Source organism: Panicum virgatum, chromosome 9K (genome assembly GCF_016808335.1).
Source record: "Panicum virgatum strain AP13 chromosome 9K, P.virgatum_v5, whole genome shotgun sequence".
NCBI classification, from domain to species: Eukaryota; Viridiplantae; Streptophyta; class Magnoliopsida; order Poales; family Poaceae; genus Panicum; species Panicum virgatum.
The window spans coordinates 23,523,314-23,549,861 of NC_053144.1; the positions used below are offsets into that span (position 1 = coordinate 23,523,314).

General features: G+C 45.5%; 4 protein-coding genes and 1 pseudogene across 6 annotated transcripts; all 5 read right to left on the reverse strand.

The window, feature by feature from the left end:
• Positions 1–516: 516 nt before the first annotated feature.
• LOC120650858 lies at positions 517–1,984 on the reverse strand (annotated as a pseudogene).
• A 329-nt stretch (positions 1,985–2,313) lies between these two features.
• Positions 2,314–3,827, reverse strand: LOC120650857 (GDSL esterase/lipase At5g33370-like). Its single transcript, XM_039928144.1, has 3 exons — positions 3,532–3,827; positions 3,090–3,460; positions 2,314–3,016 (listed from the first exon to the last, which is right to left on the reverse strand). The coding sequence occupies exons 1-3, from the start codon at positions 3,800–3,802 to the stop codon at positions 2,525–2,527; spliced, it is 1,134 nt and encodes a 377-aa protein (XP_039784078.1). The 5' UTR covers positions 3,803–3,827; the 3' UTR covers positions 2,314–2,524.
• Positions 3,828–5,468: 1,641 nt separating this feature from the next.
• On the reverse strand, positions 5,469–10,352 carry LOC120650859 (chaperonin CPN60-2, mitochondrial-like). Its single transcript, XM_039928145.1, has 16 exons — positions 10,122–10,352; positions 9,484–9,615; positions 9,112–9,271; positions 8,556–8,731; positions 8,373–8,468; positions 7,882–7,986; positions 7,709–7,795; positions 7,451–7,621; positions 7,295–7,363; positions 7,045–7,122; positions 6,865–6,960; positions 6,607–6,706; positions 6,394–6,497; positions 6,199–6,304; positions 6,037–6,115; positions 5,469–5,858 (listed from the first exon to the last, which is right to left on the reverse strand). Exons 1-16 carry the CDS (start codon positions 10,188–10,190, stop codon positions 5,756–5,758), a joined length of 1,731 nt encoding a protein of 576 aa, XP_039784079.1. The 5' UTR covers positions 10,191–10,352; the 3' UTR covers positions 5,469–5,755.
• A 1,252-nt stretch (positions 10,353–11,604) lies between these two features.
• Positions 11,605–20,471, reverse strand: LOC120650860. Of its 2 annotated transcripts, XM_039928147.1 has the most exons (13): positions 20,055–20,471; positions 19,013–19,184; positions 18,724–18,941; positions 18,062–18,125; positions 17,245–17,317; positions 16,905–16,982; positions 16,583–16,740; positions 15,490–15,658; positions 13,680–14,139; positions 13,165–13,548; positions 12,587–12,790; positions 12,265–12,398; positions 11,605–12,148 (listed from the first exon to the last, which is right to left on the reverse strand). In XM_039928147.1, exons 1-13 carry the CDS (start codon positions 20,427–20,429, stop codon positions 11,971–11,973), a joined length of 2,667 nt encoding a protein of 888 aa, XP_039784081.1. In that variant the 5' UTR covers positions 20,430–20,471; the 3' UTR covers positions 11,605–11,970. The 2 variants fall into 2 exon arrangements, with proteins under 2 accessions (XP_039784081.1, XP_039784082.1); XM_039928148.1 differs by lacking the exon at positions 20,055–20,471 and having other exon boundaries at positions 11,610–12,148; positions 19,048–19,184.
• Positions 20,472–20,889: 418 nt separating this feature from the next.
• LOC120650861 lies at positions 20,890–26,330 on the reverse strand. Of its 2 annotated transcripts, XM_039928149.1 has the most exons (5): positions 25,902–26,330; positions 24,901–25,089; positions 24,064–24,168; positions 23,663–23,719; positions 20,890–21,543 (listed from the first exon to the last, which is right to left on the reverse strand). In XM_039928149.1, exons 1-5 carry the CDS (start codon positions 26,160–26,162, stop codon positions 21,214–21,216), a joined length of 942 nt encoding a protein of 313 aa, XP_039784083.1. In that variant the 5' UTR covers positions 26,163–26,330; the 3' UTR covers positions 20,890–21,213. The 2 variants fall into 2 exon arrangements, with proteins under 2 accessions (XP_039784083.1, XP_039784084.1); XM_039928150.1 differs by lacking the exon at positions 24,901–25,089 and having other exon boundaries at positions 25,902–26,322.
• Between the last annotated feature and the right edge of the window lie 218 nt (positions 26,331–26,548).

Below are 26,548 nucleotides of genomic sequence, written 5' to 3' on the forward strand. Positions count from 1 at the left end.
GTGAGCTCTTGGAGTTTGTGGGAGCCCCAAAACAATAAGCATGTACACGGTGTGAAGCTCGCCGTTCCGGAGATGGAGAAGGAGCATTCTTACTGATCACTTGCTCCTTGGTGAAACAAGGGAGTGATATCCTTACGTGGGTGCTCCAACGTGAATTAGAGGGGAGCGTCAACTCCTCGATACCACGGGAAAAAAAATCTGGTTGTCTCGTGTCCTTCGCATTTACATTCAAGCATTAAATTTCCTTTATTGTGATCTTGCTCTTCTTTACTTGTTTGTTTGACTAGGACAATGGCATGTTAATTTGATCTCTTGACTAGAACTTGTTCTTGCTAAGTGTGGTTCTTTCTAGGAAAGATGATCATGTTAGTATGTTCTCCCACCTAAGGACCATTTGCTAGTGTGCTCTAATTATTATGTTTCAAATTTGTAGATTGGGCAATACTAGTCTAGACTAAGAATTCTCTGAAAATTTGAAAAAATCATACTTCAACCCCACTTCTTGGGACTCGATCCTTTCATAAAATTTTTTAGTCTCGAGTAGTAGTATAATTAAAATTGAAATTTTAAAAAGTTGCCCGGGTTCACACTTTTGTTTGTGGTTAATTTTTAAACAGTGAAGTAAAAGTAAAAAAAATTACAGTCCAAACCAAAAACTACTGGAGGGGCCTGAACTCGATGCCTTCCAAGATGAGCCCACGCTTGGGGTAGGACCCCAGCACCTGGAAGCTCGCCACCACCTCCTCGCCCGGGGCGCCAAGCTCGCCGGCGTCGCTCGCGCGCAGCCGCCCCATCTCCACGCCTCCCACCACCCGTCGCCCCGCAGCCTCGGCTCCTCGGCTCCGCCATCAGGGGCGACGACGCCGGCGCCCCAGAACTTGCGCGCCTCGGCTTCGTCGGGGCGGAGGCACACGGCGCGGCGGCACGCCCGGGCCCCCGCCGGCGCGCGGCCGCCCAGGCTCACCGCCGTCTACTGGTCCGGGAAGCTCAGGCCGCGGTGGCCCTGCGCCGTGCCGTAGACCAGGTACGCCGCGTAGGAGGTCGCCGGCGTGAGCGCGGCGGCCGGGAGCCGGCCGTAGATGTCAAGGAACGTGCAGTCCATGAGCTCGGCAACCTGCCAACCTCACCAAACCTGACGAGACCAACCATACAATAGTCATTAACAATGAATCTACTCTCTTGCTTCTTTTGAATTCATCAAAGATTTAAATCAAATAAAATACGAGATTCTTAGATGAAGGTGACGTAGGAAAACGGATGAATTAAACGAAAAAGGAATTGCAGGACAGGGGGGAAGAATCTGAACCTAGAGAGCGGGTGGGGCACCCATCTCCAGCTGAATTCGCCGTCCTCCCACGGCAGGCTGAGCCTCCTCGCCGACAGCGCGTAGCACTTGGCGCCGCTCGCCCTGTCCAGCCACAGCCTGCACCCGCCGCCGTCGCCGCCCACGGGGACGCCGCCGCCCTCGCAGAGGCCGAGGTAGGCGTCCTTCTTGGTGCCGGCCCGGCTCGCGGCGGCGGCGGCGGGGGCGCGGCGTTGGTCCTCGGGGATGAAGCGGCCCCAGACGGGTCCGAGTCGGCGGCGGCGCGGAAGGCCCGGGAGACGGCGGCGCAGCGGAAGGCCCGGGAGACGGCGGCGCAGCGGCAGGCGTCGCGCGGGGAGGTGAGCGCGATGGCGTGCGCCAGGACCGCCTCCGGGAGGTCGCCCACCCGGGTCTCCCGCGGTCCCGCCGGCTTCCGTCCTCCTCCGCCGCCGCCCTCGCGCCCGCGCATGTGCTCTTCGCACGCAGCTAATTATTGCGGCTTCCGGCTCGTAGCCTCCGGAATTAACAAAGGGAACACGGCAAGATTCATCCACTCCGATTCGTCGAGCGGCGGCGGCCGTCGGGGAGTTTCGCAAGGAAGCAGGAGCGATTGGACGAGGTGACGCTGTCCTCCTCGTTTCACACGCCAAGATACTCTAGCAGCAACCACCAAACGGCCCCCCCCCCCCCCCCCCCCCCCCCCCCGCACGTTGCGCGCCGGCGCCAATTTTTCCTGACGCCATCGACCACGGATTCGGAGCGCAAGGCGTCACCAGATTCAGGTTCAGAGTACCAGTGCATGTTGAGTGGTGCCAGGAGGCTTGACCACCAGCGGACGAGCATGAAAACAACAGAAAAGAGGAAAAGGATCGCGCAAGTTGGTACTACACGGCTTTGGCGGATAAAGACGATGAAGAAGGTGCACCGACCGCGCTCCACGGGCGAGTAACTGGGCCGCCGCCGCGTCAGATGGCCCAATCGTAACTGTACCAAAGCCCAACCAGCACGGCTCGGTCTCAAGCTACGAATTGTGTTTAATTATTTTTCATTGCATATCCTATTCGGCTGATTCAATAATGTTTCGTGAGAAAGAATAAACCAAAATAAGCTGCAAGCAGACAAGCCAAGCAACGAACTCTTCGGATTTTATTCACGACTTCTCATTCCAATTCTTGGGCTGGCATGTCATCTGCTCCTGCTTCTCTTCAGCCAGCCGAGGGATCAGGCGCCGAGCCTGGCGTCCATCTCGAGGATGGTGCTGAGGTTCATGGGGCTGACGTAGTCGAGCGAGCCGCGCATGAACTGGCTGACGATGATCCGGTTGGCGCGCTCCGTGGGGTGGTACGGGTCCCAGAACACGTAGCGGGCCCGGTCGGCGCACAGGCTGGACGCCGGCGTGCACAGCCCCAGCCCGTTGTGGGGGCCCTGCCCGCAGCACGCGTCCTTGGCCGTCGCGAACCCGTACGCGGCCGGGTCGCTCACGAAGTCGAAGTGGACGCGGAACGCGTTCGCCGCCACGAACGTGCCGGCCCCGTACCGGCGGTTCAGCCCCTCCAGCGCCCGCGCCAGCAGCGGGTTGAACAGCGACGCCGCGCGCATCAGCTCCGCCGCGCACTCGCCGTTCCGGCTCCGCTGCGCCAGGATCGCCGGCGCGCACCCCAGGGGCCCCGTGCCCGTCACCAGCACGCGCCGGCAACCCATCGCGTACAGCCTCTGCGTGCAGCGCATATTATATATAATATGTATATATATATATGTAGGTATATATACAAGTAGCAGTACGCACGATGAGGATCTTCTTGTACTCGGAGACGAGGTAGCGGACGTAGTCCGGGAGCGCGAACTGGCGGGAGCGCAGGGAGAAGGGGACGAGGTAGTAGTTGTTGACGAAGTCGTTGCCGCCGAGGGTGATGAGCGTGAGGGAGCGGCGCACCAGCTGCCGCGCCCGGGCGGCGCCCACGAGCGCGCGGAGCCGGCGCTGGTACTCGCCGAAGTAGCGCAGCTGGCGGCTCATCCGCAGGATGTCCACGAACTGGATGCCGGTGTCGTTCAGGATCCCGACGCCGGCCGACGCGAAGTTGGCGCCGACGAGCAGCTTCTGCCCGCGGAGCTCGGGGCTCAGGTACGGCAGCGTCGGCTCCGCGCCGAGGTGCTCGCCTGCGAACACGCATAGGTTAGCGTGCAGTGGCGCCGGCAACTGCTAGCAGCTGCGACGTAGGAGTACGTACTGATGATGTCGGGGATGTTCTTGCCGTTGGAGAAGCGGCCGGTGGCGCGGTGCGTCGGGAAGTCGATCCCGTACGGCGGCGAGTCGGCGCGGGCCGTGGTCATGAGGTAGTTGTTGTTGCCGTTGTCCACCAGCGAGTCGCCGAACACGAAGAAGGCGCGGGCGCACTCGGACGGCCGCGCGAGCAGGCCCAGCAGCAGGGCGACCACGGTCGCCAACGAGGCGGCGCCCATCGTCGTCAGGTCCTTGGAGCGGGTCAAGCGTGCGCTCATGGCTGGCTGCAAGCGGATTGGCTCGACTGGTTATATATATAGCATCGCTAGCTCGCGGGAGATCGAGCGGCGCAGGCCGAATATAATGGTGGCATCAGACGGGACGGACCTATTAATAATCGGGCCACAATCTTAGATCCGCGCCGCCACCCTCCGCATACAGTTTATTCATAGACCTCCAAAGCTGCTGCAGGCACGTTCCTGCAAGCCCGTTCCTTCCCCCTCTCAGTCCATCAGCATTAAGTAGAATGGTTAGCCCTCCATAACACCTACTGATCCATACTAAGTTATAAATTAAACCATCGTACATATGGTGTGCAGCCCATTCACATGTGTACGAACCTACAACTGATCACTCGTACGAGCTCATTAACCTCGAATAATTGTAAATCTGCTCACTTGTGCTGATGATGTTGCACGAGTTAAAAAGGACGTACGGCAGTAAGATATAGGTAGAGACGAGGCCCTTTAATTCTTGCCTCGCTTGGCAATTCATAGCTGGAGGCTGCGGCACCACCTGAACTGACGGCCTTCACAAAGAAAAGACGTTGAGGAATCTTGTTTTTGGAAGGAACCAGCACCAGATCGTACTAATTTCATTATGCGTATGTACACGAGGGTGCCGTGCTCTACTGCTACTGGACGAGGATCGATCGATTAATTGCTTAGGAGTTCTGACTGCAAGGTTATGGCCAGCCCAGATCATAGCAGAATCCACCTGAAGCTGGTAAAAGGAAATGCACCGACACGGGAACGCAGATGAAGTTTTAAACCGGCTTCCCTGGAACTTTCACTTAGTAGTCTCTGGCGTCGGCTGGGGCAGATCACGACATGTAGTAGGCATCATCAGATTGTGTCCAGCCATGTTCGGCTGGCTGTGGCTGATGTGGATTTGTTATAAGAGAAAAACATGTAGTAGGCATCATCAGATTGTGCCCAGCCATGTTCGGCTGGCTGTGGCTGATGTGGATTTGTTATAAAAGAAAAATACTAGTTAATGACTTTACTGATTTGAAGAAAAAAAAAACATTGTTGTGTGGTTGGCTAAAAGCCAGCCGAACATAAGCGCAGCATCGGCCGGTCTCGGAATCCGAGAGTTCCCTGACATGTTGGCCGCAAAGACGAAGGAACCACAGGAGCAGTGCCCGGTGAGTGGCCCACACAAACCCTGCTCCGGAGCTCTCGTAGTTCCTGCGCCTCCAAAATCGCGTTCCCAATTGTGTCATGCCATTGAATGGTCCCAGTGCAGCCGCCCTGTTTGCTCGCCGCCTCGCTCCCGGTGGCCGCCGGCTCGAGACGTCGCGTCGTCCGCGGACCGCGGACAGGGACGCGCCAGCGCCAAGGATAGAAGCGATGTGCGCCTGGCGGTGGTAGCTTGATGCCCCTTCGGAACTTTGTTTTGCTGTGTTGCAGCAGTTCCTACAGATTTTGCTGTAATTCTTCAAATTTTCCAAGTTCCGGCTCCCTTTCTATGGAAACAGCAGACTTGTCTGCCCAGGAGCGAACGGCGGCGAACTGTTGCCATGGAGCGAAATGCGCAAAACTAGCGGTCCCGAACAGTAATTCAACGAACTCGCACTCAGGCAGATTATACGAGCATTTCCACATTTGCCAGGCATTCAGTCGAGGAGGTCGATTGGACGACGATGCAAATGCACGCAAAAAGGAAACCTTACCCACCGCCAAAAAACTTGTAGTGCTTCAGTATAGAAAGTCCGGCACAAGGTGTCAGAATCGAATTTTGATCTACCGCTCCAGCTCTCAACAGCTACAGTTTATTATTCCCACACCGGTTCCGTTTGGAACTGGTCTTCCGTACGCAGACTCAAAATTGTATCGCCTGACAATCACCTCATCAACCACCAAAATACACTAAAGATGAACTTGCACCGCTGAGCAAAAAGAATCCTAGTTCATGTTGATCTGATGTGTATTGCCGTGGGTGTGATGCCCTTAGTAGTCCATCCCACCCATGCCGCCCATTGCTGGCGCCGGTGTCTCCTCCTTGGGGATCTCTACAATGATGGACTCCGTGGTGGTCATCAGGGACGACACGCTGCAACAGAGCAAAACATGTTAACATCACCACGACACCACCTAGAACTAGTGTCATGAGATCAGTAAAGAAGTCTGGCCTCAACCAGCTGGACAAATAGTACTGAACTCAAAAGCTATAGTATAGCTTGGAGTTTGACACCAGTGGAAAATAGTTCAATACTTATTGGACGGTTTACCTAGCAGCATCAACCAGGGCAGTTCTAATCACTTTAAGTGGGTCGATGATACCAGCCTTCACCATGTCGACGTATTCACCTAGACATTCATGCCGTATCAGCAAACATAAGTAGAATCAGCTCGCAATAAATGGAGCACAAATGTTGAGATATAAATCCTACCTTTAGCAGCATCATAACCAAGGTCAGTGTTCCCTTGCTCCAAAAGCTTGCCCACCACAACTGCTCCCTCCACACCAGCATTGGAAGCAATAGTGTGCACAGGTGTCTGCATAGAACTCCAGTTGTCAGCTTAGAACAAGGGTAAAAGAAGTCAGGAAAAGAGTAATTTTGAGTTGTTTTTTCTCCCTAACCAACCTTCAGAGCATTCTGAATGATCTGTACACCAATCTTCTGATCAAAGTTCGCAGTCTGCAATTTATCAAGCTCCTTTGATGCATAGAGAAGAGCAACACCACCACCTGGACACATTTGACGATTGAACATATCAGGCAAAATAACACTACAGGAAATCACCAAGATCAAAGGAATTTAACATAAACAACCTGTGCAGTTTATGGGATACATTACCTGGCACGATGCCCTCTTCCACAGCTGCCTTAGTAGCGTTCAAGGCATCTGTCACTCTATCCTTCTTCTCACCAACTTCTGCTTCGCTGGCTCCTCCAATCTGTAGGAAAGGTAATACACAATAAGCACAAATCAGCAACTTCAGACAGCCACATGTACTGTATAAGTTATCACAACAGAAAAGGAATGTTTTGAAACATGCAATTTACCATTAGTAAGCCCTTACAAAATATGGGTCAATAAACCTAGAAACCTCACCTTTAGAACAGCAACACCTCCAGAGAGCTTTGCCAACCGCTCTTGTAGCTTTTCCTTGTCATAATCAGAAGTGCTATTCTCAATTGCAGATCTAATCTGTAACACAATATCAATAGTTATCAGAACCAGAAAGTTCACAGTAATTAACAAGTCAGCACATTAAGGTAATAGTGCACGAACCTGCTCTGCCCTCTCCTCAATGGACTTCTTGTCTCCAGCTCCATCAAGAATAACAGTGTCATCCTTAGAGACCGTCACCTTCATTAACAAAATGTCATTCAATTTTTGTAAGTCTCATCAAAGCTTACCAAATGTGGAAAACAAATGAAACTAGCACGATATTAGAACTTTCTAATTCAGTCCAAATATTCCAAAATTTAATCTCATGCTACAAAATAGAAAAATACTAGAAGTTTTCTACAAACTATACCTTTTTGCATGTACCCAACATGTGAGGCTCAAAATTCTCAAGGTTCATTCCAAGTTCTTCGGTTATGACCTGAATCATGAGACACATACAGATCAATACGTGCTGCTTTGAATTCTATAGAAAACAATGAGCAACAGAAATAACCACCAAACTTACTTCTCCTCCGGTAAGGATAGCAAGGTCTTGTAAGTTCGCCTTCCTGTTTTCACCAAAACCAGGAGCTTTGACAGCGCAGACCTTGATGCCAGCACGAAGCTTGTTAATAATCAGAGTGCCCAATGCTTCACTTTCCACATCTTCTGCGACAATCAGTAGAGGCCTTTGCTTCTGTTCAAAGAAAAGCACATAAAATGGATCAACAATGGCTGTAGTGAGACAAATATTTGTTACAGCTCAATGAAATAAAGAGGTTACCTTAAGGGCCATCTCTAAAACTTTAACCACTGCGTGCATGTTCGAAACCTTCTTGTCATGAATCAAAATCAATGGGTCTTCCAGTTCCTGTGATACAAAACCAAATAGAGCTAAGGTATTCCTGTGGTCCGTACAATCAAAATTCTAGGCCAGGCATTAATAAGAGCACTTACACATTTTTGGGTTTTTGAGTTGGTAATGAAGTACGGAGAGATGTAACCTCTGTCGAGTTTCATGCCCTCAACAACTTCAAGCTCATTGTAAAGGGTGTTACCATCCTGTCAAATGATTCAATAAACAAGTTAAACAAGCATATTGGAAAAAAGAGCAATTTCAGGAAGCTAGTGAAGACAGTAATAAAGACAATAACAAACCATACACCACCATAGCATGCGGCTCTATATGTTATTGGGAAATATATTCCTCGAGTACACAATAAGAGTGGTGATGCAATCAAACAGGGAACCAATTAAAACATATATGCGTTTAGTATTAGTGATTGTAGTATAATCACAAGACCATTAAAACCGCTGAAGCTGTACGCGAGTTAATTTGTGCTCACAGATTAAAGCCATAAAGATGCAATTTTAGTGCAATTGGACAAGGAAATAAAAGTTCAGAGGGTGGAATGGCATAATAAACAAAACATACAAGGTTAACTTACCGCAATGGTGATTACACCCTCTTTGCCAACCTTCTCCATAGCTTTGGCAATAAGCTCACCAATTTCCCTTTCCCCGTTTGCTGATATTGTACCCACCTTTTACAGCATCCAAAAATAAGCTTAAAAACTGAATGGATGGACATAATAAACAAAACAGAAACTAATGGAGCTTTGCAGATATACCTGTGCAATCTCTTCTGAAGTGCTGATCATTCTGGCCATGCCCTTCAGATTGGTCACAACAGCATCAACAGCCATTGAGATTCCACGCCTTAAATCCATAGCATTCATTCCAGCCGCAACAGACTTGCACCCCTCAGTAAATATTGCTTTTGTCAAAACAGTTGCACATGTGGTACCTGGAAATTCCAGCGATGTCATGGTTAGAATCGCATCGACAAGTTTCCTTCAATCCAAGAACACAAGGCATTTTTTACTGTGGACTGGTCATCAAAATCAAATTTTGACCATTCTTCAAGTACATTATTTATAGCTACAAAAGCAAAATAGCTTCAAAACATATCAAAACTTAGTCTTACTTTGTCTTATTTTTTTATTTATAAACTACGACATACCTAATTGACTAAATTGAGTCAAATATACAAAGTTCAAATTTTGCAAAACAAAATATGCCTTGCATCTTTATACAAGGAGAAAAAATATTTATTAGTGTAGAAGAAAGATAAATCCTTGGGAAATAAGCAAATATAAGGCACTAGCATTTTCAAGTAAAAATTACCATCTCCAGCAGTGTCGTTAGTTGCATTGGCAACCTGCTTCACAAGGCTCGCACCAACATTCTTTACTCTATCCTTGAATTCAATGCTCTTAGCAACGGTCACACCATCCTTTGTGACTTTAGGTGCACCAAAGCTTTGTTCAATAACCACATTGCGACCCTGCAGAATGCACAAGTTTGAGTACTACAAAACAAACAACTACTGCAACAGAATTACAACAGATTAACATCAGAAACTGCAAGAATGTTGCAGTCAGTAGGCAAACGCAAATATTTATAACAGAACCAAAGGGCAATTAGCCAGTGTTCTGTTAAGGAAATATGGTGATCATTGTGTTTTGAACTTTTGTGTTTATAGAACGTGGTTTATACCTTAGGACCCATCGTCACTTTGACTGCATCAGCCAATTCTTCAACACCCCTCAGCATCAGAGCACGGGCCTCAACGCCAAACCTGATATCCTTGGCAGCATAGTTTCTGCTCCAGCCAAGCCTGCTCCCAACCTACAAAGCATCACAACACATCTGAGTACGATGAGCACATTCAATCGGTAGGCACTCAACCAAATAGAGCCGGTTCCACGCCGGACATAATAAACAAAATTCAGAAGGTCTCCACTCCAGCTAGATCAGATCAAATTCTGCCCGCCAGGGCAATCCAACATGCGAACTCGAAGTTTAATAGCTAAGTAAAGCACAGAAGTGTCAAGATCACGACCGTCAATGAACGCAAATCCCCCACTACACTAGCGAACATGCTGGATCCTCCTCTATTAAGCAACAGATTTCAGGGTACCGCAAATATGCACTACATCCAGCAGCAAACCCCCATAAACCCACCGAATCCTAAGCAATCCAGACTAGCAGAGAGTCGCCGACAGATTCATCCGAGCAGCCCTGCGCGCAGGGCCACCAGGTGGCCACACCGGCATTACCAAATCCGGGGGGCGGGCTCTCGACCAAACCCCATCTAAGCCTGGACGACCAGCAACACGAGAGTGCGCTCTCACCTGGCGTGCGGCGGCGCTGCTCCCGGCTTGCCGCGCCTTGGAGGCGAGGCTGGCTGCCGCGCGGTACATGGCGCGGGGTCGGAGGCGGTCGTCGGCGAGCGAGCCTGAGTTTGTGGTGGGGGTGGGGGTGGAGGCGGAGGCGGAGCTGCTTCGCTTTCTTTCTTGCGGAGGGGGAAAGGGGACGCGAGGCGCCGAGGAGGTCCGGGGTGGACGGATTTTAGAGGGGGGTGCGGGGGAGGCGAGCGGAGGGTGCGCGGTGGCTCTAGAAGCATCCACTAGGGTTTAGGGTTTTACTGGGTGGCTGTTGGTGGGCGTGCGGCGGTGGTGCGGGCTGGCGCGGCAGCCAGCACATCCGCGACGGCGCGGCGGCTGCCGCGGCCGTCCAAAGTGGGCTTTCGCCTTCTGGGCTGCTGCAGGTGAAGGGTGTTACGGCCCACCAACCTGAATGTCGCAGGCTCACAGCGAAGCGAAGGGCAGGAATCCTATATATTTTCCACATGATTTTTTTCTTCTCCACCTTCCAATATTTGAGATTCATGCAAATTATTTCATCCATCGGATCTTCTCCACCCTAACCTTCTTCCTCCTTGTGCTCCCTTCCTCGTCACACGCCGCTGCCGCCCTCGCATGTCCGCCTGCCCGCGCCGCGCCGTGCCGCGCGCTGCGTGCTGCTACTTGCTGTGGCGTGCGGCTGCTGCGTGCTGCTCTGCTAGCGCGCCTGCTGCGTGCCGCTCTACTGGCGCGCACTGGGGCTGCTAGGCCCGGTCCCTTGCTCCGCCGCCGGGGCCGGCCGCGCTACCCCCGGTGCTCTTCCCTACGCCGGCGCCGGAGAAGACAATTGAAAAACAAATGTTGATCTAGTTTTTGCCAAATGTTGCATCTATTTTTTCTTATGTTAAAATAGTTCATAAAAAATATTAAAAATAGTTTGTAGAAATATTGAATCTAATTTGGGCCTAGTGGGTTTTATAGATAAATATCTTATTTATCTTGCGGAAGATATATAGGAGCCCCCAGCGAACGGTCGAGCCAAACAAATAAAACCATCTCAAAAACGACAGAACCTACCTGTAATTTCCGCTCCAAACAAATACTAAAACCATCTAAAAAACGCTCCGCCTCGACTATGATTGGTTGCATGTATGGATAGATCCTATTCATTCCGAGCAAGTGATTGGTTGGCCAGCTGCTTCACAAATTTTGAGTATTTCGACTATGCCTGAACGCTGCACCGCACGAGTCAGCCAGCGCCCAGCGGGATATGCCCGAATTTCTTGTATCCCGGAGCCAGGCTACAGGTTGGCTGTTCTAGACCCAGTAGTCGGTGCAGGTAACGAAACACTCCGCAGTTGCACCTGACGGGCCTGGCCGAAGTCGGATGCGGGGAAACCAATCACACCCTTAATGCTTGGCAACCAGCCACTAGCATGTGGCAGCTCAAATTGTTGTGAAACTTCATAAAATCATTGAAAGCAAACAGGCATGAAGTTGCATTCAGAATCGCGATTTTATTGGTTAGAAATACAGCAATACTTGAACCAATCTTGCATTAGAGTTCAGATCATAAAGGAAGTAGCGGTTACATCTTTAAAAGAAACGAATGGCCATTCTATTTCATTTCGCCATGTAAATAACCTGCTAATAGAAGATACCATGCCACTGTGCCAGGTATCAAACTATCGACTTCATATTTCCTCTACTTGCCGTTACAGACATACATCATTGATGGATTGCCATACAAGATGTTCTTTTCCCAGGGGAGCTCAGGGCCATGCGCGGTATGGCGCTGAGTGATGGTCTTGTGTCAGATCACGCGAGGGCTGAGAAAATGTTCCCAGGTCCAAACAGATTACTCCTCTGTTGCTGGTGGGAGCGCAGAGTTTCCAGACTGTTTGGATGCGAGCACCTTGTCCAAGGTTTCGTCAGGCACCTTGATTCCGTTCGTCTCCATTTCCGCAACTACTGCAATGGCTGCATCGATTTCCTCCAGATCAAGGCACAACAGGACTGCTTCATCGTAGAGTGGGCTGAATCCAGCACAAGGAAAATGGAAAGATACATTAACCATTCTACACCAGATCAGCATTTCTTAGCAAAAACACAAAATCATAGAGAGCATACTATGAAGAAAATATAATTTTACCTCCCGAACTTATAACCTAGATTGTGTGTTGTTTGCAATATTGGTATAAAAGCGGATGGGAGTGGTGCTCTCATAGCAGCACGCAATATAATGGCGCAATCACCAATTGTCGGAGTACCACCCAGCTCTATTACCTGAAAGTCCACAAAGTAGTGATCGAAAGTTTAGACAACCAATAAGTTAGGTGCGGGCCACCCTCAGAATGCTATAATTGCTAACAACAAGCAATGTGTTTATTTAACTTTAAGGCAATTGAAGTAACTGAAAGAATTTAAGTTCATCATCCAATAGGATCTGCAGTGGTTAAAAGGGTAAAGAATACCTTATGCATTATCTTGATAGCTAACTCAACCTCCCATTCTTGTGACCACTTACGTGGCATCTTATTCTTAATTTCTCTTTCCCATGTCCATCCCCATGCATCTGCGGTGGTATACATGTCTGATACATCAAACATTCTCTCCTCTCGCATAACCTTAAAGGCTTCAATAGGATCTTCAGGAAACCAATCTTCATCATCATCGATCTACAGAGTCAGAGCCAGTAAAAATGCCTCAAAATCTACTGAAAGTTCAGCCCTACCAACACATCCAACTGACATAATGATAACAGAAGTCATTTCAAAGAATACATTCAAATGCTACTCGATCTGTAGTGATTACAGCCAACAAATTCTTAGAGTTGTTGCATCTGTTCAGAACTTCAGATCACCATTTATGTTCTAATTTCAATTTGTTAACATGGCATGCACCATTGAGAATTTGAGATGAGTGCGTGCTTCAAATAAATAGCCAGTAAAAGAGAGCTAGCAACACTAGAAAGCTCATTCAGGATAAGCCATCTTATGATGGCTGATCAATATAAAGACAAATTGGATACGCCAAAGCAATAATTCCATACCTCAGGCATTCGCTTTGATTTCTTTGAAGAAACAGGTGTCTTTTCTAGATCTTTTAGTAACTGGACCCCTATCATTTGAAGATGTTGATTGGGTCCTTTTGCTGGTTTATCTTTAGTCTCATCACCGGCTTGGTTTTCAGTTTGTTCAACAGCCTCTTCATCGTCTATCTCATCTTCTTCTGCTTCTTTCGTGGATTCATCGTCGTCATCATCTTCATCATCATCGTCATCATCCAATTCATCATCTAAATCTTGATCTTCTTCATTGCTATCTTCTTCACAAAGATAGTTTCGAGTTTCTCCAAGGAAACGACGTTTCCAGAACTCCGTGTTCCCATCTTCTGGCTTGATTCTTGAGATCAATTCATATAACCCTTCATCAACCTATCGGACAAGTCATGCTTAAAATCTCTCCATCAAATTAGAAAAATAAAAATGGAGGTGACATTTAGCCAGTGGAGCTATCACGGAGTAGCTGTATAAAAGATTACAATAAACATTGTCATGTTGCATACCTCTTCCTCATCTTCTACAGGAGGAACCCAAAGTGGTATACCACGTGAACGATTGATCCTCCTAGCTTTTTGAACTCGTTGGTAGAGTACTTGTCTTGTTCCATCAGTAGGCAATCCTTGAGCTTCGAGCTCAGTTTTCAACTCAGATACTACCATTTTGCTTGCAGCCTTGGGCTTAGCAACATTCTTCTTTGGCCCTACAACTAACTTTTTTAATCTTTCGACAACTCTGCGTACATCGCCTTCAGATACATCACCCAAAATACCAGGACCTTCATTCCTCAATGTAATTAGGAGTTTGCGATGATATAACTTCAATTCCTCAAAGCATCTCTGTTTAAAAGATGTTTCTATTGGATTTGAATAGGCAAATCCAAATTCATCTGGATCTAGAGGAGTTTTTCCTCGGCGAGGCACCCAACGTTTGCGCTCTCCTGTAAGACCTCTTTCTTCAATATATCTTCAAGTGCAAAGGCAACATGAGTTAAAGAGATTCTAAGTTTGCAATAGGAAAGGAGTTAAAAAACAAAACATGAAGGTATTTGATATTCACATCTCTTTAAGCAGTTTCTGCGTCATGACTACATGACATATTCAATGTTGACAGCAATAATTAATCTTCGAAATCTTCAATCAGATTGCGTTCTTATTCATTAGCACCGTGAATCTGCATTTACACTCATAGAGCTCTCGTGCCAGGTATCAAACACATGTATTCTTGCTAATTATTCTGTACGGGGTAGCTTCAAAAGAAGTGAGGACATTAATAAGCATCATGGAGAAGGAAATGATGGATTGAAGTGCTGACTACAAGGCAAACAAGAATGTGGCAACAAGAGAAAATTAACAGACTCTACAGATAGATTTTTTATGAAACTGAAGAAAATTTGAGCAGGGAAACATCAAGTATAGGTCTAAGACAAAGCTGATCAACGGACTAGCAGAGATATGGACATCAAGGTAGCAACTGGGTGGCAGTGTGGCACAACTGTAGATCTGATCATTGACATTTAATGTACTTTATGCCTAGTCCAACTTAGCGCTGACTAAACAAAACAAAGGAACCAAGGAAGTAGACCGGGATTGAATAGAGGTGGGGAAAAAAAACAGCTGACTTTGGCGGTTGTGTGCACACAGCTGGCTAGTGGAACGAGGCAGCACAATAATATCAGCAGTAAGTGATCCTACAGCTGTACGGCGCCATGTCTGTGACACAAGGAAGCTAGCTCAGTTAAGCATGTACAGTGGTGTTGCCTCTTCAGTTGTCTCTTAAATCTCCACATAAATTTAGAGAGTACTAATGATAATATCTCCAATTGGTTCTCTGGAGGCATCTCTATGTAAATCACTAAATCCAACAATCTTTGAACTCGTTAGTTGTATATATATCTGTTAGCTGCATTGGATTGCATTATTTATTTGATTAGATACTCTTTTAATCTTGTTAGCTGTTAGAGCAGTAACCTCATCTATACAAAGAGAGGAGTTGTAACACTCAGACTTCAGAAGAAAAGCTAAATATGAATCGTGTTTCAAATATGTAAGCTCCCTTTTCTTTTAGCCAAGTCCCTCCTAGCTAATGTGTGCTCTTTTTCTCATGTGCATCCTCCATTCTACTACCACATAAGGAAAATCATGCTTCGCACATGAGTATAATATACTACAGGGTGAGGGAAACAAATTTTGCACTGTGTTCACCATATGTAGCCCATCAATCAAGAAATTTTTTTAAAAAAAATAAGATGCCATGCAAGCAACTAAAACAGACTTGTGTTGAACAGTAACAACCTAAAATTTCACAAAGTCATACCTGGCCACATAATCAATTTCGAAACCAACATCAGCTTCTTCTTGTAATGGTTCTATCCAGGAGCTTACCAATGTGCGGTATTTCCTGTTTAAGATCATTGCTCTGGGTGCGATACTTTGGTTATCGTCAGCCATTGCTTCCAATGCGTCAAGCAACTCTATAGGTCTTCCTGGTTATAAAAATAAGTTACCTGCTCAGGAAAGTACTAAAAGTTCACGTTAATGAAAAGCTACTAAAAGTATAAAAGATGGATATTTGATTTTGTGAGCAAAGAATGCGGAAGGATGAACTGTCATCATATTAAAGTATAACTACATAATCTTTATTATCAACAGTGTATTTTATTTTTCTGAGGTTATTGTTTCCCTAGCATGAAGACCATAACCAAAATTCTGGTGCTAAGCAATCATGAAGAGCATAGAGAAGAGTTTGGTCTAACAAGTGACAATAATTTTAATATAAGTATGATAAGTTGAATGCAATTGCTCTACAATACATTACATAAGATACAACTGTTCACAAAAGCAAAGCAATAGAAGAATCTAAATAACCATTTCATCTATTCAGGACATCTAGAACTATTAGTTGAATACATGCACTTCCAGATATAATCATATAACTGGTAAAGCAATGAAGAATTGTCACAACTCATAAACATAAACATGTGAATGCCTGTAAGGCACCAAATTTCTTGGTGCAGATTTTATTTTGCATTTCATGCTTTCTCGTACCAAATGGTGATAATTATTCCAGAAGGGAGATTATATTAAAAAAGAAAGATGTCTCATATGGGGTCCGCTTTGTACTGTTCTAGAAAGGAGGCTATTCTACTAAAAATACTAGTCAACAGAAACCTGATTTATAATTATTTTTCTCTATAAAATGGAACCTTTGACTCATCCAGATAACAATTCCAGACGTTGAAGAAAGTAAGGAAGATCATGAAATCTTTCTTTGGGGCAAATCAATAGAAGGTCTCTGTGTCAGGTGCAACATTCCACAAGGAAAGATTATAACTCATGAACAAATAACTTGACAGAAACAGGAACCTTGCCACTCCTCTTAACTGATGCGTAGAAGGTTTAAAGCTCACCATCGAGGCACAACGATCGAAGATAGAGAGAAAGTGGATCACCACAATTTCCTTCATTGTAAAGAACTTTTGTTCCTCCAGGAATTCTCCGTAAGGCACGAAAATGCCTGATTGATTCATTAACCATACAGTACTTTGTAAAGCATTCCACTAACAACCTGAAAAGAATAACTGATTTTCAATTCATTGCTTTCCTCAAAGAGAAAACATGGATAGAATGTGACTATTGGTATTCAGGAAACATGTGTACACAGTATAATCGCTTCCACCAAAGAGGCTCAAATAGTGATCACTGGTATATGCTAGAAGGTATGGCCCTTACGCGTAAGTTCTTGCATTAGGCTGAATACGTTTGTGGTCCTCTACCATCATCCCTAGTAATTCTGCCACATCTGCTGCCCTGAAGACCAAACACATCATAAAACAAAGATAACAGAGGAAAGACAACAAGAAGTACCATTACAGAAGTGAGCTTTGCCTGTACGCATCATGGGACTACAGTTTACATTTAACTCATTGGACCCAACAGATCAGATTTGATTCTAACAAGAAACGAATACATGATTGTTTTGATTGGATGGCTAGGTTAAACAGTAATAACAGGATGAAGAAAACAAATAGTGAATAACTATAGATAATTATATATGGAAGTAAATATATACCTGTCATAAGATGTTGCTCTAGTAAATGCTTGTATAACCCAGTTATATGACTCGGTATCAGGTTTCATATACTCTGGAATTAGAAGGGAGAATTAGCATCCACATTGTAGAGTTCCAAGAAGCAGCAACACATAGGTCAGCAGATACTTCTCTTTCTAGTAAGAAAAGCATGAAGAGGTTCATGATCCTGTTTTAGAAACATGTTTGTGGTCTTATTTTAGTTTTAGAGCTCCTCATACATCAAATATAATGATAGCACAGGTTCAGTGCCACTAGAAACAACATAGGATTAAAATGTCAAACAAAAAACGTTTCAGAATCTAAATCTAAAAAGTGGCAAGCAGTTTTTCCCATACAACAAGATAAAACACTCTAAAGGAACATCAGGCGGATTTGTTTCTGTGCCGCATGATACGAGGTGCTTCCATCCAATAGCCTCATGAAATACAGTTTCCAAAACAACTAGTTTTACATGTACAAGTAATAAACATGGAAAAACAACCAGCCTATACACAGTAAGAAAACATAGCTACTATTGAACATGTCTTCTGAAGGCAAACCAAACTATCTATTGTTATCCAATGAAACTATGAGTACCACACTGGCATGCACTCAATTAAGTGTCTGCACATGCAAAACCCTGTGACAAAACCAAATTGGCACAAAAAAAGACAATATGTAGCATATTTCAAGCCTTCAGCATGTGTAACACACTAACACGAAATCATCATCTCATTAAAAAACTAAGACATGTTGATAAAATGGATGACAGAACCAATAAATCATAGCACAAAACTGGTTTAAACGGTCATCATACCTTCACCTCCATATTCCATGTTTTCAAATGTTGCAAAAGCAACTTCAGGAATTCCACAAGTAGCCTGAACAGAGTGAACTTTCATCGTATTACTGCATTATATTTACGAAATATAACCTTAATGCTCATGAGCAAAACATGTTCCTAAAGATCTGTGGCTCACCCTATCTTGCCTAAAGTGTTTCTTTTCTGAAGCTTGCCTAACATATACATTCAATCTTCAATGGTTTCTTAACCAGTTGATATCAGCAGGACTAAATCAGAGATAGCACTACTATTTGCAGTGTTAGTGTTGCCTTTAGAGTTGACCAAATAGTGTCTCACTCACCATCACACACTGTATAGCAGTTCAATACAAAACCTCGAGGTCTAGAGAACTAGCTAGGTAAGACTAACCACCACCTTTGCTGTTACAATTTAATGAGAGCAGCGAAAGCATCTTGTATAATCTTCAAAGTTGTGCTTTGCACAAACAAGTCGTAGTCTTTTCACAATATAATTGAAATAGGATTTATATCTTCTTTCTGAGTGAACTATTGACATAAAACAAAATTATGCCAGAGGATTCCTCTAGATTAAGTGATCAACCAAACAAACAAAAGTAGAAAAGAATATCAAACTGCAGTTATCTGTGGATGTGCAAATCAAATTTCAAGTCTCACCTGCACACTGAGAAGGCAATTAAAATGGAATGTGGTTGCCATTCTTCCAGAAGCCTCCATTTGGTACGCGACTGTCAGAGCATTGGAGTGATCTCCGGCTTTGCAATCTTCTTCAATCAGAAGATCGTAAATTTCATCAGTTCCTCGTAAACCACCTTTTGCCCCTTTGAGAAATACTGTATTGGCATCCTCCAAATAATGATTCTTGACTAGTTCCTCTGTTTCAGACAATGAAAGCTACTATAATCTTCCCAATAACCAAATATGAAACATAAGTCAATTTCCATACCTACAAGAATTAGCCAAGCTTTGCGAATATCATACTTATATCTCTCCATAGCAGCAAGAATCTCCATGCCCCTGGTAGAAAGACCCTTCTTGGCAAAAATACGGACCAGGGCCACAAAAGTTTCATGCAGAGGTCGTACTCCAGAACTTAGTTCCCTTCTAAGAGATTGCATCTACATTAAGAAATGTAACATTTCTGTAAATCCAATGCATTATTTCTTATGATAAATATGTCCATGTTTACTTCATAAAGTACAAATTATAATCAAATGCAACAATATTCAGCAGAGATCCTGCCCTATGTTTTAAAAGGAAAAAGACAGCTACATAACTAAGTGTAACTCCATCTTAGACCTACCACTGAAATAAACTTAGAGCTAAAGATCAGCTAATTTACAGGGCTTTCTTTTAATCTGAAGCCGCCAAAGAGAATCTAAACACAAAATCTTACTACAAGGACGACAATCCGATCATGTTGCAAAAAGAAATTATAACAAAGCAGAATTAGGTCCTCATGCCCATTACTCTGCCTCACTAATTGCTAGAATTACACAACCACTGGCATTCAGCCCTATAGGCAGATGAGTGTGTCAAACAAGTAACTACATGCTATGTCGAACAAGTTGTTATTATATCACATAAGCTGAAACGCATAATGAACCCTTGCATGTGTATACCTCCAATCCATTATACATCAAGGCCAAGACCACACAACAAATTACGGGACTGCTGGATAACAATTAAATCTACAGCTCTGTAAGGCTGCAGAAGACAGGGCTAAGGCCCGAGAACATTGCAGCCCTGCAACGCACAAGCCCATTGCAAAATTGTTACACCAAGCACCTCCGTTCCGCTTCACAGTTCTACATTTGCACTAGCAAAATCAAAAGCTCGTAAGGTGATAATTCTGGTGAAATGACACCGACCAACAATCCACAGGCAGCTCGGCACCCGAAAGGGGCACGCGCATTTCATCAAACACCACACGAGGCCTTCCCTACCCGTGCGGTAGACCAGTACGTAAGCAAGGGGAGACCACTTACGGCTCCTTCGGCGTCGCCGGCGAGGACGTGCGCGGCGACGAGGCCGTGGAAGGAGCGCGGGCCAGGGGAGAGCCCCGCGGCGACCATGTCATAGATGGTATCGGCCACGCCAGCGGCGTCGGCGGCCCGCGCGCGCTCCGCCAGCTGCTCCAGGAAGGCCAGGCGCAGGCCCTTCTCCACCGCCCCAGCGGCCGCAGACCGGTCCCCGCCGGCGCCCCCGCCCTCGGGCGCACGGCGCCTCCTCGTGCGGCGCCGCTCGGCGACCGCCGATGCCCGCACGGGGCAAGCAGAGGAGCGGTGGAAGCGCGCGGTGGTGGTAAGGGGAAAGGCGGAGGACGCGGGCGCCGGGGCGGAGGTGGAGGGGGAGGTGGCCATCGTGGCCGGGGTTTAGCGGAGTGGCGGAGTGAGGGGTTTTGGATAGTGGATAAGGATAGGTGGTGGTTTTGTCAAAGTCTTGGAGGGAGACTGGGAGATGGCACTATGGCAGAAACGGAATCAAGGGCATCATGTAGTTAAGCTAGCTACACATTGTCTCTTTTTTAATTGCATATTGGTGAGCAAAATTTAGGCATTTGGTGAGCAACCTCTCTCTTTTTTAATTGCTACGGTAGGCCTAATTTTGGTGCCAAACCAAAAATAAAGTCAAATTTGATCATGTTTTATTAATATTTAGCTTGGTATGCATTTTTAGCAAACAAAACTCTGATTTCTCGTTAGATACTAACGAATGGTGATTTAGTGCTATATTACGCACTTCAATGTTCGAATCCAGCAATCTATGTAGGCAGCATTAATAATTCATCCAAAGACTTTCAGAAAGGGTTATCATCCAAAGAGAAAGAGGTGCAAGCACTAAGGATAAGCAGCAGGTAGCAGTGTTGCATTATTGCGTATGCTACATACCTTATGTACGTAAAGGTTCATTCACGCGATTTTACAGACGCACAAGTTTTAACAAAATACTTTCAAACTACTACGAAAGGGCTTATCACCACGATATATAGCTCAGGCGCTTCTATATTACAGACCCACACACCTAAGCTTAACCTTAGCTAGCGTTCAAATACAGTACCAAACATAACTCCTGCTGCACACGCCAAGTTTCTACCAGCATAAGATCATGACACCCTGATCATGACTTAGCAGCAGAGAAGTGTGTTCACCAGACTGGAAACAGAGGACCGGTGCATCCTTTCTTGTCAGCATCGGGGATGCTGTTGTAGCGGTAGAGGTGGTTCGACAGCTCCCAGCTCCAATCATCCTTCCTCGAAACCTTCAATGGTGGCCACCGGTTGATCCTCACGTAGTGATCCCTGATCTGCCCGTCACCGACAAAGCTTGTGATTACTGTGTAGGCGCACTCGTGGCCACCCCACACAGCGTCATGAGGGTCTGCGCTGTGGTAGCCATCAGGGTGGAAGTAGCGCCGCATAGGCGGACCAGTGTGCTTCCATGATGGATCAAGATTCCTCCAGTATTCTGGTGCTGCCTGCAATAGCAGAAGAATAAGTTCTTACCGAGTGTAGCATGGTTGGAAAATTCCCCATAAACTTTGGTTGCCATACTCCTACGTTTCATCAAAAAAAACATATTACAAATTCCAATTAAAACTGTAGCATCAAATTCCTAAAGTTTCCAAATATTTTTTTCCAGGAAAACCGTTAATCCAATTACAGTATCAGCAATCTTGTAGTAACATAACCAGAACACAATTTTCTAGCAACAAATGTGCACACCAATTCCCATAATGGTAGAGCAAAATAACACATCTACATTTATTTGCTACATATACTTATTGCATGCAGTTTCTCAAGAAAAGTTGATATTCAAATATCCCCCATGAGGCTTTGACCAAATCAATATATCAAAGTTATATAACCTTTAATTGCCACCATGAAGATATATGCATCAACTCTCCCTCAGTGCGTTTGGAAGCTACAACATCTGAAGAAGCTAGAGAGACGCTGACAGTTGACATGATCCCATGCATCCATCAGACTCTGATAGACTAAAACCACTTGAACTAAAAACTTGCAGAGTCAGTTGTACAGCAGCAATCACTAAGATTAAAAAAAAAGGAAAGGGTCCATTTTACTCCCTTGAACCATTCGATTTGTCCATCTACCCGATTAAAAAAAAAGAGGAAAGGGTCCATTTTACTCCCTTGAACCATTCGATTTGTCCATCTACCCCCCTGAACAAATTATGACTCGATTTAGTCCCCCAAACAATTGGTACCAGCTTAAATTACCCCCTAACCGGTTTTGCGCGGTGGTTTTGATGATATGGATGCCAATGTAGAGCTGTTTTGCCATGTAAGCAGCATATGTCACCTCTTTCTTCTACCACGTCATCTCTATCTTCCTTTCTACTCCATCCATGAAGAGGAAGTAGCACAACGATGAAGTTGACCGCGCACAGCGAGCAGCATCAGCACACTGATCATATGCCAGCTACGAGCCTCAGTGCGCCGTGTTCCTAACCTCTTCCCCCAGCTGCTTTGGCTGATGTGAATACCACATCTGCCACCTTCTGTGTCCGATTTGTGTTGTTCCCTTTTAGAATCATCTGCATCGACCAGGCAGCCCGTGATCTCCTGAATTTGAGGACACAAATCCAATCTGATTGCACTTTGCCTGCATCAATTTGGTTTAATGATAGTCCACCTGACAACTTTCACAGAAATCAATTTTGTTTACGGTGCAAACTAATTTGAACTTCATATTTTCTGGCGACAACCATTTTTATTACTGAAATCAATTTTGTTTGAGATGATGGTCCGAAGCTCTTCAATTACGAGATGAGGAAGCAAAGCTCTTCAATTATGATATGAGGAACCGAAGCTCTGTCTGTTGCTTTGTTTTTGCGGCAGGACGAGGGATCAAGGGACTGAGCGCCTACTACCTTGCCCATAGCAATGAAGTCACCTTCAATGCCACATGTGCACCCACACGGCTGCTCTTTCACTGTCAGTTCAAATTTCAATGACCTCATGCAACAACAATGCCTAGGGCAAAGCCATTTTTGCGCCTGCACACTCGCCATGACAAGCAGGGGCAGGAGGTGCTCGACTTGGAGACTGAAGCTACACTGGTAGGTTTGTGGTGCATCTGCTCAGGCATGTACCCCATGTCACGGGATCAGGCAACAATCCTGAGCTCTTCCTGGCCGAGGAAGAGGCGGCAAAGAATAAGATGGCTAGTTGTGCTCTGCACCTCCACTCAGGACAGGCTGCTCCCTGCCAGCACCAGGTCCGCCGACGTGTTGTTATCTGTGTCGGGAGGAAGAAATGAGGTAGAGGAGGGCACCTGCCCTCGCTGTCCCCTTTGCTCCCTCAGCTTAACTGCCACATCAACTAGTTCACAGTGGCAGTTCTGTTGACCCGGCAAAACCACTTCCACATCAGCAAAACAAGGTCTCAAACCAGGTTAGGGGGTAATTTAAGCTGATATGGATTGTTTAGGGAAGTAAATCAAGCCAGAAATTTATTCAGTGGGTTAGAATTTTTTCGGGGAGTAAAATAGACTTTCCTAATAAAAATATGCAATGACATAGTTCATACTTCAAAGTTCAAACAAACAAAAGAGCACCAAGTTGGAGAAACTTACTATAGTGAAACGATATTCCCATGCATGATCACAGAGATCCTCTTTCGTGATCCGACTCTGAATAAGAGAAGATTATAATTCATGTCGACAGCAATGAAGAAGTGAAATATGAAATATGCTTATTGTTTACTTTCATATTAAGGATAATTAAACAGATGACCAGAGAGAACTTCCCCACACGCACCAATGTATATATGAATGAAATAAAAGATAAGAAAAGAAAAGATGCATAATGTTAATAATATAATTGGCCTCATCCCCAAAATCTGCAACACCGACAATCCAAAAGACCATCTTTGTCAGTGCCAAGGTACAAATACTGATAGTACATGAGCACAATACATTCTGCATCCCACTGCATTATTCATCCTACGGAGGGAAAAAAATTTGCTGGTACTCACCCGTTTGCCATCCATGATGGCCATTGAATAAGTAGACAACTTAGATCCAGTGCGGATCGATGTTAAACGAGGAATATGTGCCTTTCCCGCCATCAGTTCAGCACACTGCGAACAGAACAGTGATCAGGAACTGCTGTGTATGATGAGCAAAGATGCTATATATATAACAGTAATGTTTGCCACAGTTTTCTTTTGTCCCTTTGTTTTCTCCAATCTTTCTCCAATCCGGTCTGCCTAGTTTCAATTTTGGTACTTGGCCAAATAAAGAGAGAATATTTTTCAATCAAGTGCCCATATTTTTCAATTTTAGTATGATATATCGTATTGGACGCTCTAACGCTGAAATAGGAGTGTGTTCAACTCTCTTTTGTCTCAAAAAAACATATTGGACATCTCACGGTAAGTCAGTGACACAAAACATGTCGGAGATACAATCAAGTCCCTATATTTTCAATTTTAGTATCATATATTGTATGGGACACTCTAATGTTGAAACTAGGGTCTTCAATTCTCTATTGTTTCAAAAAAAAATATTAGATATTCTCATGGTAATCTGTGAAAGAAATACGTAGCACCTCAATATATTTTTATTGACATTAGTGACCATTTTATCAATACAGAGAGTGAAAAATTGATGAAAATTGGAAAACAGATTTCAAATATTAACAAAATTAAGAGCAGAGATTTCAAAACATTAATATCCGAAAAAGTTCTGATATCATCAAGATAACCAAGAATACAAATTACTAGGGATTGTAAAGTAAAACAAGTCATTGAACTACTAGTAATTTTTTTTTGGGAATTTAACTACTAGTAATGGCCATATAGGTGCATTACCAAACCATGCCCCATCATGAGTTTAAGAAAGCTGTAGACATGGGTCCCTTTGAGAATATCCTCCTCCGTGACCAATGGCATATTGGCATAATAAACATGATTAATGTTTTGGGCAGCATATTCTTTGCAGAAAACCCATATGAATATGATTAAGAAAAATATTACAACAAAGAGTAAAATAAAATTTATCTGAAACAAAAAAAACACATAAACAAAATTAGACAGTGCTGCAAAATTCCATAAACATTAAAATAAATTGGAAACAAAAAATATAAAATGCACATGTAAAATATAATTAAATTAGATTCAATGGGAATATTTCCACCAACTTATATTGTTTCCTATGTCTAATTTGTGCAACTATCTTGGGACAAAAGCAAACCAGTTAACCTTGGTCCAGATAACAATTCTTTCTCTACCATGTCAATGTCACCTAAGGCTTCTTTCTTTGGAAACATCACATAAATTTGTTAGATTTGCCAGTTATCGCCCCGCCATGGACAGAATCAACAAAAATATTTGAGAAGACCATATACTGATATCCGATACAATAGTGGGTGCACAGGAGTAGCTCCCATGGAAAATAGGGGCCTACGCAAAAACTTCTCTCTTTTTTTGAAAGGCCTACGCAAAAACTACAAAAGCAGAAATAGCGCCCAGCACCTATTACTTGTGCAGTGTCACTGTGTCAGTAAACTATGATGTAGGTCAAATGCATGTCCTTTGCACTTCTAGCTAGGAAAATTTGGGGATTCCTTGGCCCCAAACCAGGAATGTCCTCTCCTCACTTCCTCAGGCTCATTCCTGATCCCAACGGACTTGACCACCAGGTGCTCGATCGATTGCTCTTGGGAACCGAAGGCTTTCAAATCCCCACGCCGCCGACAGATCAATCCGTCGAACAGGAGCCGCAAGACACCCCAAGCCGCGCGCGAGCGCGCAAGGCCAACAAACGCGAATTACATGGAGCGCGAGAGGGGGAGCGGGGGGAGCGTCCGAACCTTGGGTGCCCAGAGGCGGTCGTCGGCCGCGACCCCGCGCCATGCGCGGGAGACCGCGGTGCATCGTGCCACGCTGCGCGCGTCCAGGAGCTCCATCACCCGCCCCATCACCTCCTCCCCGAGCGCCTCCACGGGGTCGCCCGCCCACCCCACTTGCCGCTTCCCCAGCCCCTCCCCCTCCCTCCTCCTCATCCTCCTCCTCCTGCCCCTCTTCCGCCTCTCCCACTCCTCCGCCGCCCGCTTCCGCTTCCGCTCCGCCATGCGCTCTCGCCTCGGGGGAGTCGGTCGCGAGCGACTGACTGGTGTGGTGTCAGCGAGAGTGAGACTGAGCCCGACGCGAGTGAGCTGGTGCGCCTGCGTGGGAGAAGTGATCTACCGTCCCCCCAACGCGCTTTATCGCCTGCTGTTTGTGGCCTGGCTGTGGTGTCAGCGAGCGAGAGTGAGACTGAGCCCGACGCGAGTGAGCTGGTGCGCGCTTTATCGCCTGCTGTTTGTGGACTGGCTGTGTTTAGTTCGCGAAAAATTTGTGAAAAAGTTACTGTAACACGTTTCGGTTTTATTTGGTAAATATTATCTAATCATAAAGTAATTAGTCTCAAAAGATTTGTCTCGTCATTTACAACCAAACTATGCAATTAATTATATTT

Excerpts from the sequence above, each read along its gene's own strand:
- LOC120650857 (XM_039928144.1), bottom strand. The coding sequence starts at position 3,802 with ATGAGCGCACGCTTGACCCGCTCCAAGGACCTGACGACGATGGGCGCC. Across the intron at positions 3,461-3,531 it reads GAACATCCCCGACATCATCA|GCGAGCACCTCGGCGCGGAG; the intron begins GTACGTACTCCT and ends GCGTGTTCGCAG. Across the intron at positions 3,017-3,089 it reads AGTACAAGAAGATCCTCATC|AGGCTGTACGCGATGGGTTG; the intron begins GTGCGTACTGCT and ends CGCTGCACGCAG.
- LOC120650859 (XM_039928145.1), bottom strand. The coding sequence starts at position 10,190 with ATGTACCGCGCGGCAGCCAGCCTCGCCTCCAAGGCGCGGCAAGCCGGG. Across the intron at positions 7,987-8,372 it reads AGGGTGTAATCACCATTGCG|GATGGTAACACCCTTTACAA; the intron begins GTAAGTTAACCT and ends ATCATTTGACAG. Across the intron at positions 6,305-6,393 it reads TCATTCAGAATGCTCTGAAG|ACACCTGTGCACACTATTGC; the intron begins GTTGGTTAGGGA and ends AGTTCTATGCAG.
- LOC120650860 (XM_039928147.1), bottom strand. The coding sequence starts at position 20,429 with ATGGCCACCTCCCCCTCCACCTCCGCCCCGGCGCCCGCGTCCTCCGCC. Across the intron at positions 18,942-19,012 it reads AGCTTGGCTAATTCTTGTAG|AGGAACTAGTCAAGAATCAT; the intron begins GTATGGAAATTG and ends TGTCTGAAACAG. Across the intron at positions 13,549-13,679 it reads CTGTAGAAGATGAGGAAGAG|GTTGATGAAGGGTTATATGA; the intron begins GTATGCAACATG and ends CTTGTCCGATAG.
- LOC120650861 (XM_039928149.1), bottom strand. The coding sequence starts at position 26,162 with ATGGCGGAGCGGAAGCGGAAGCGGGCGGCGGAGGAGTGGGAGAGGCGG. Across the intron at positions 24,169-24,900 it reads TCATGATGGGGCATGGTTTG|TGTGCTGAACTGATGGCGGG; the intron begins GTAATGCACCTA and ends TTCTGTTCGCAG. Across the intron at positions 21,544-23,662 it reads GGGAATATCGTTTCACTATA|GCAGCACCAGAATACTGGAG; the intron begins GTAAGTTTCTCC and ends CTGCTATTGCAG.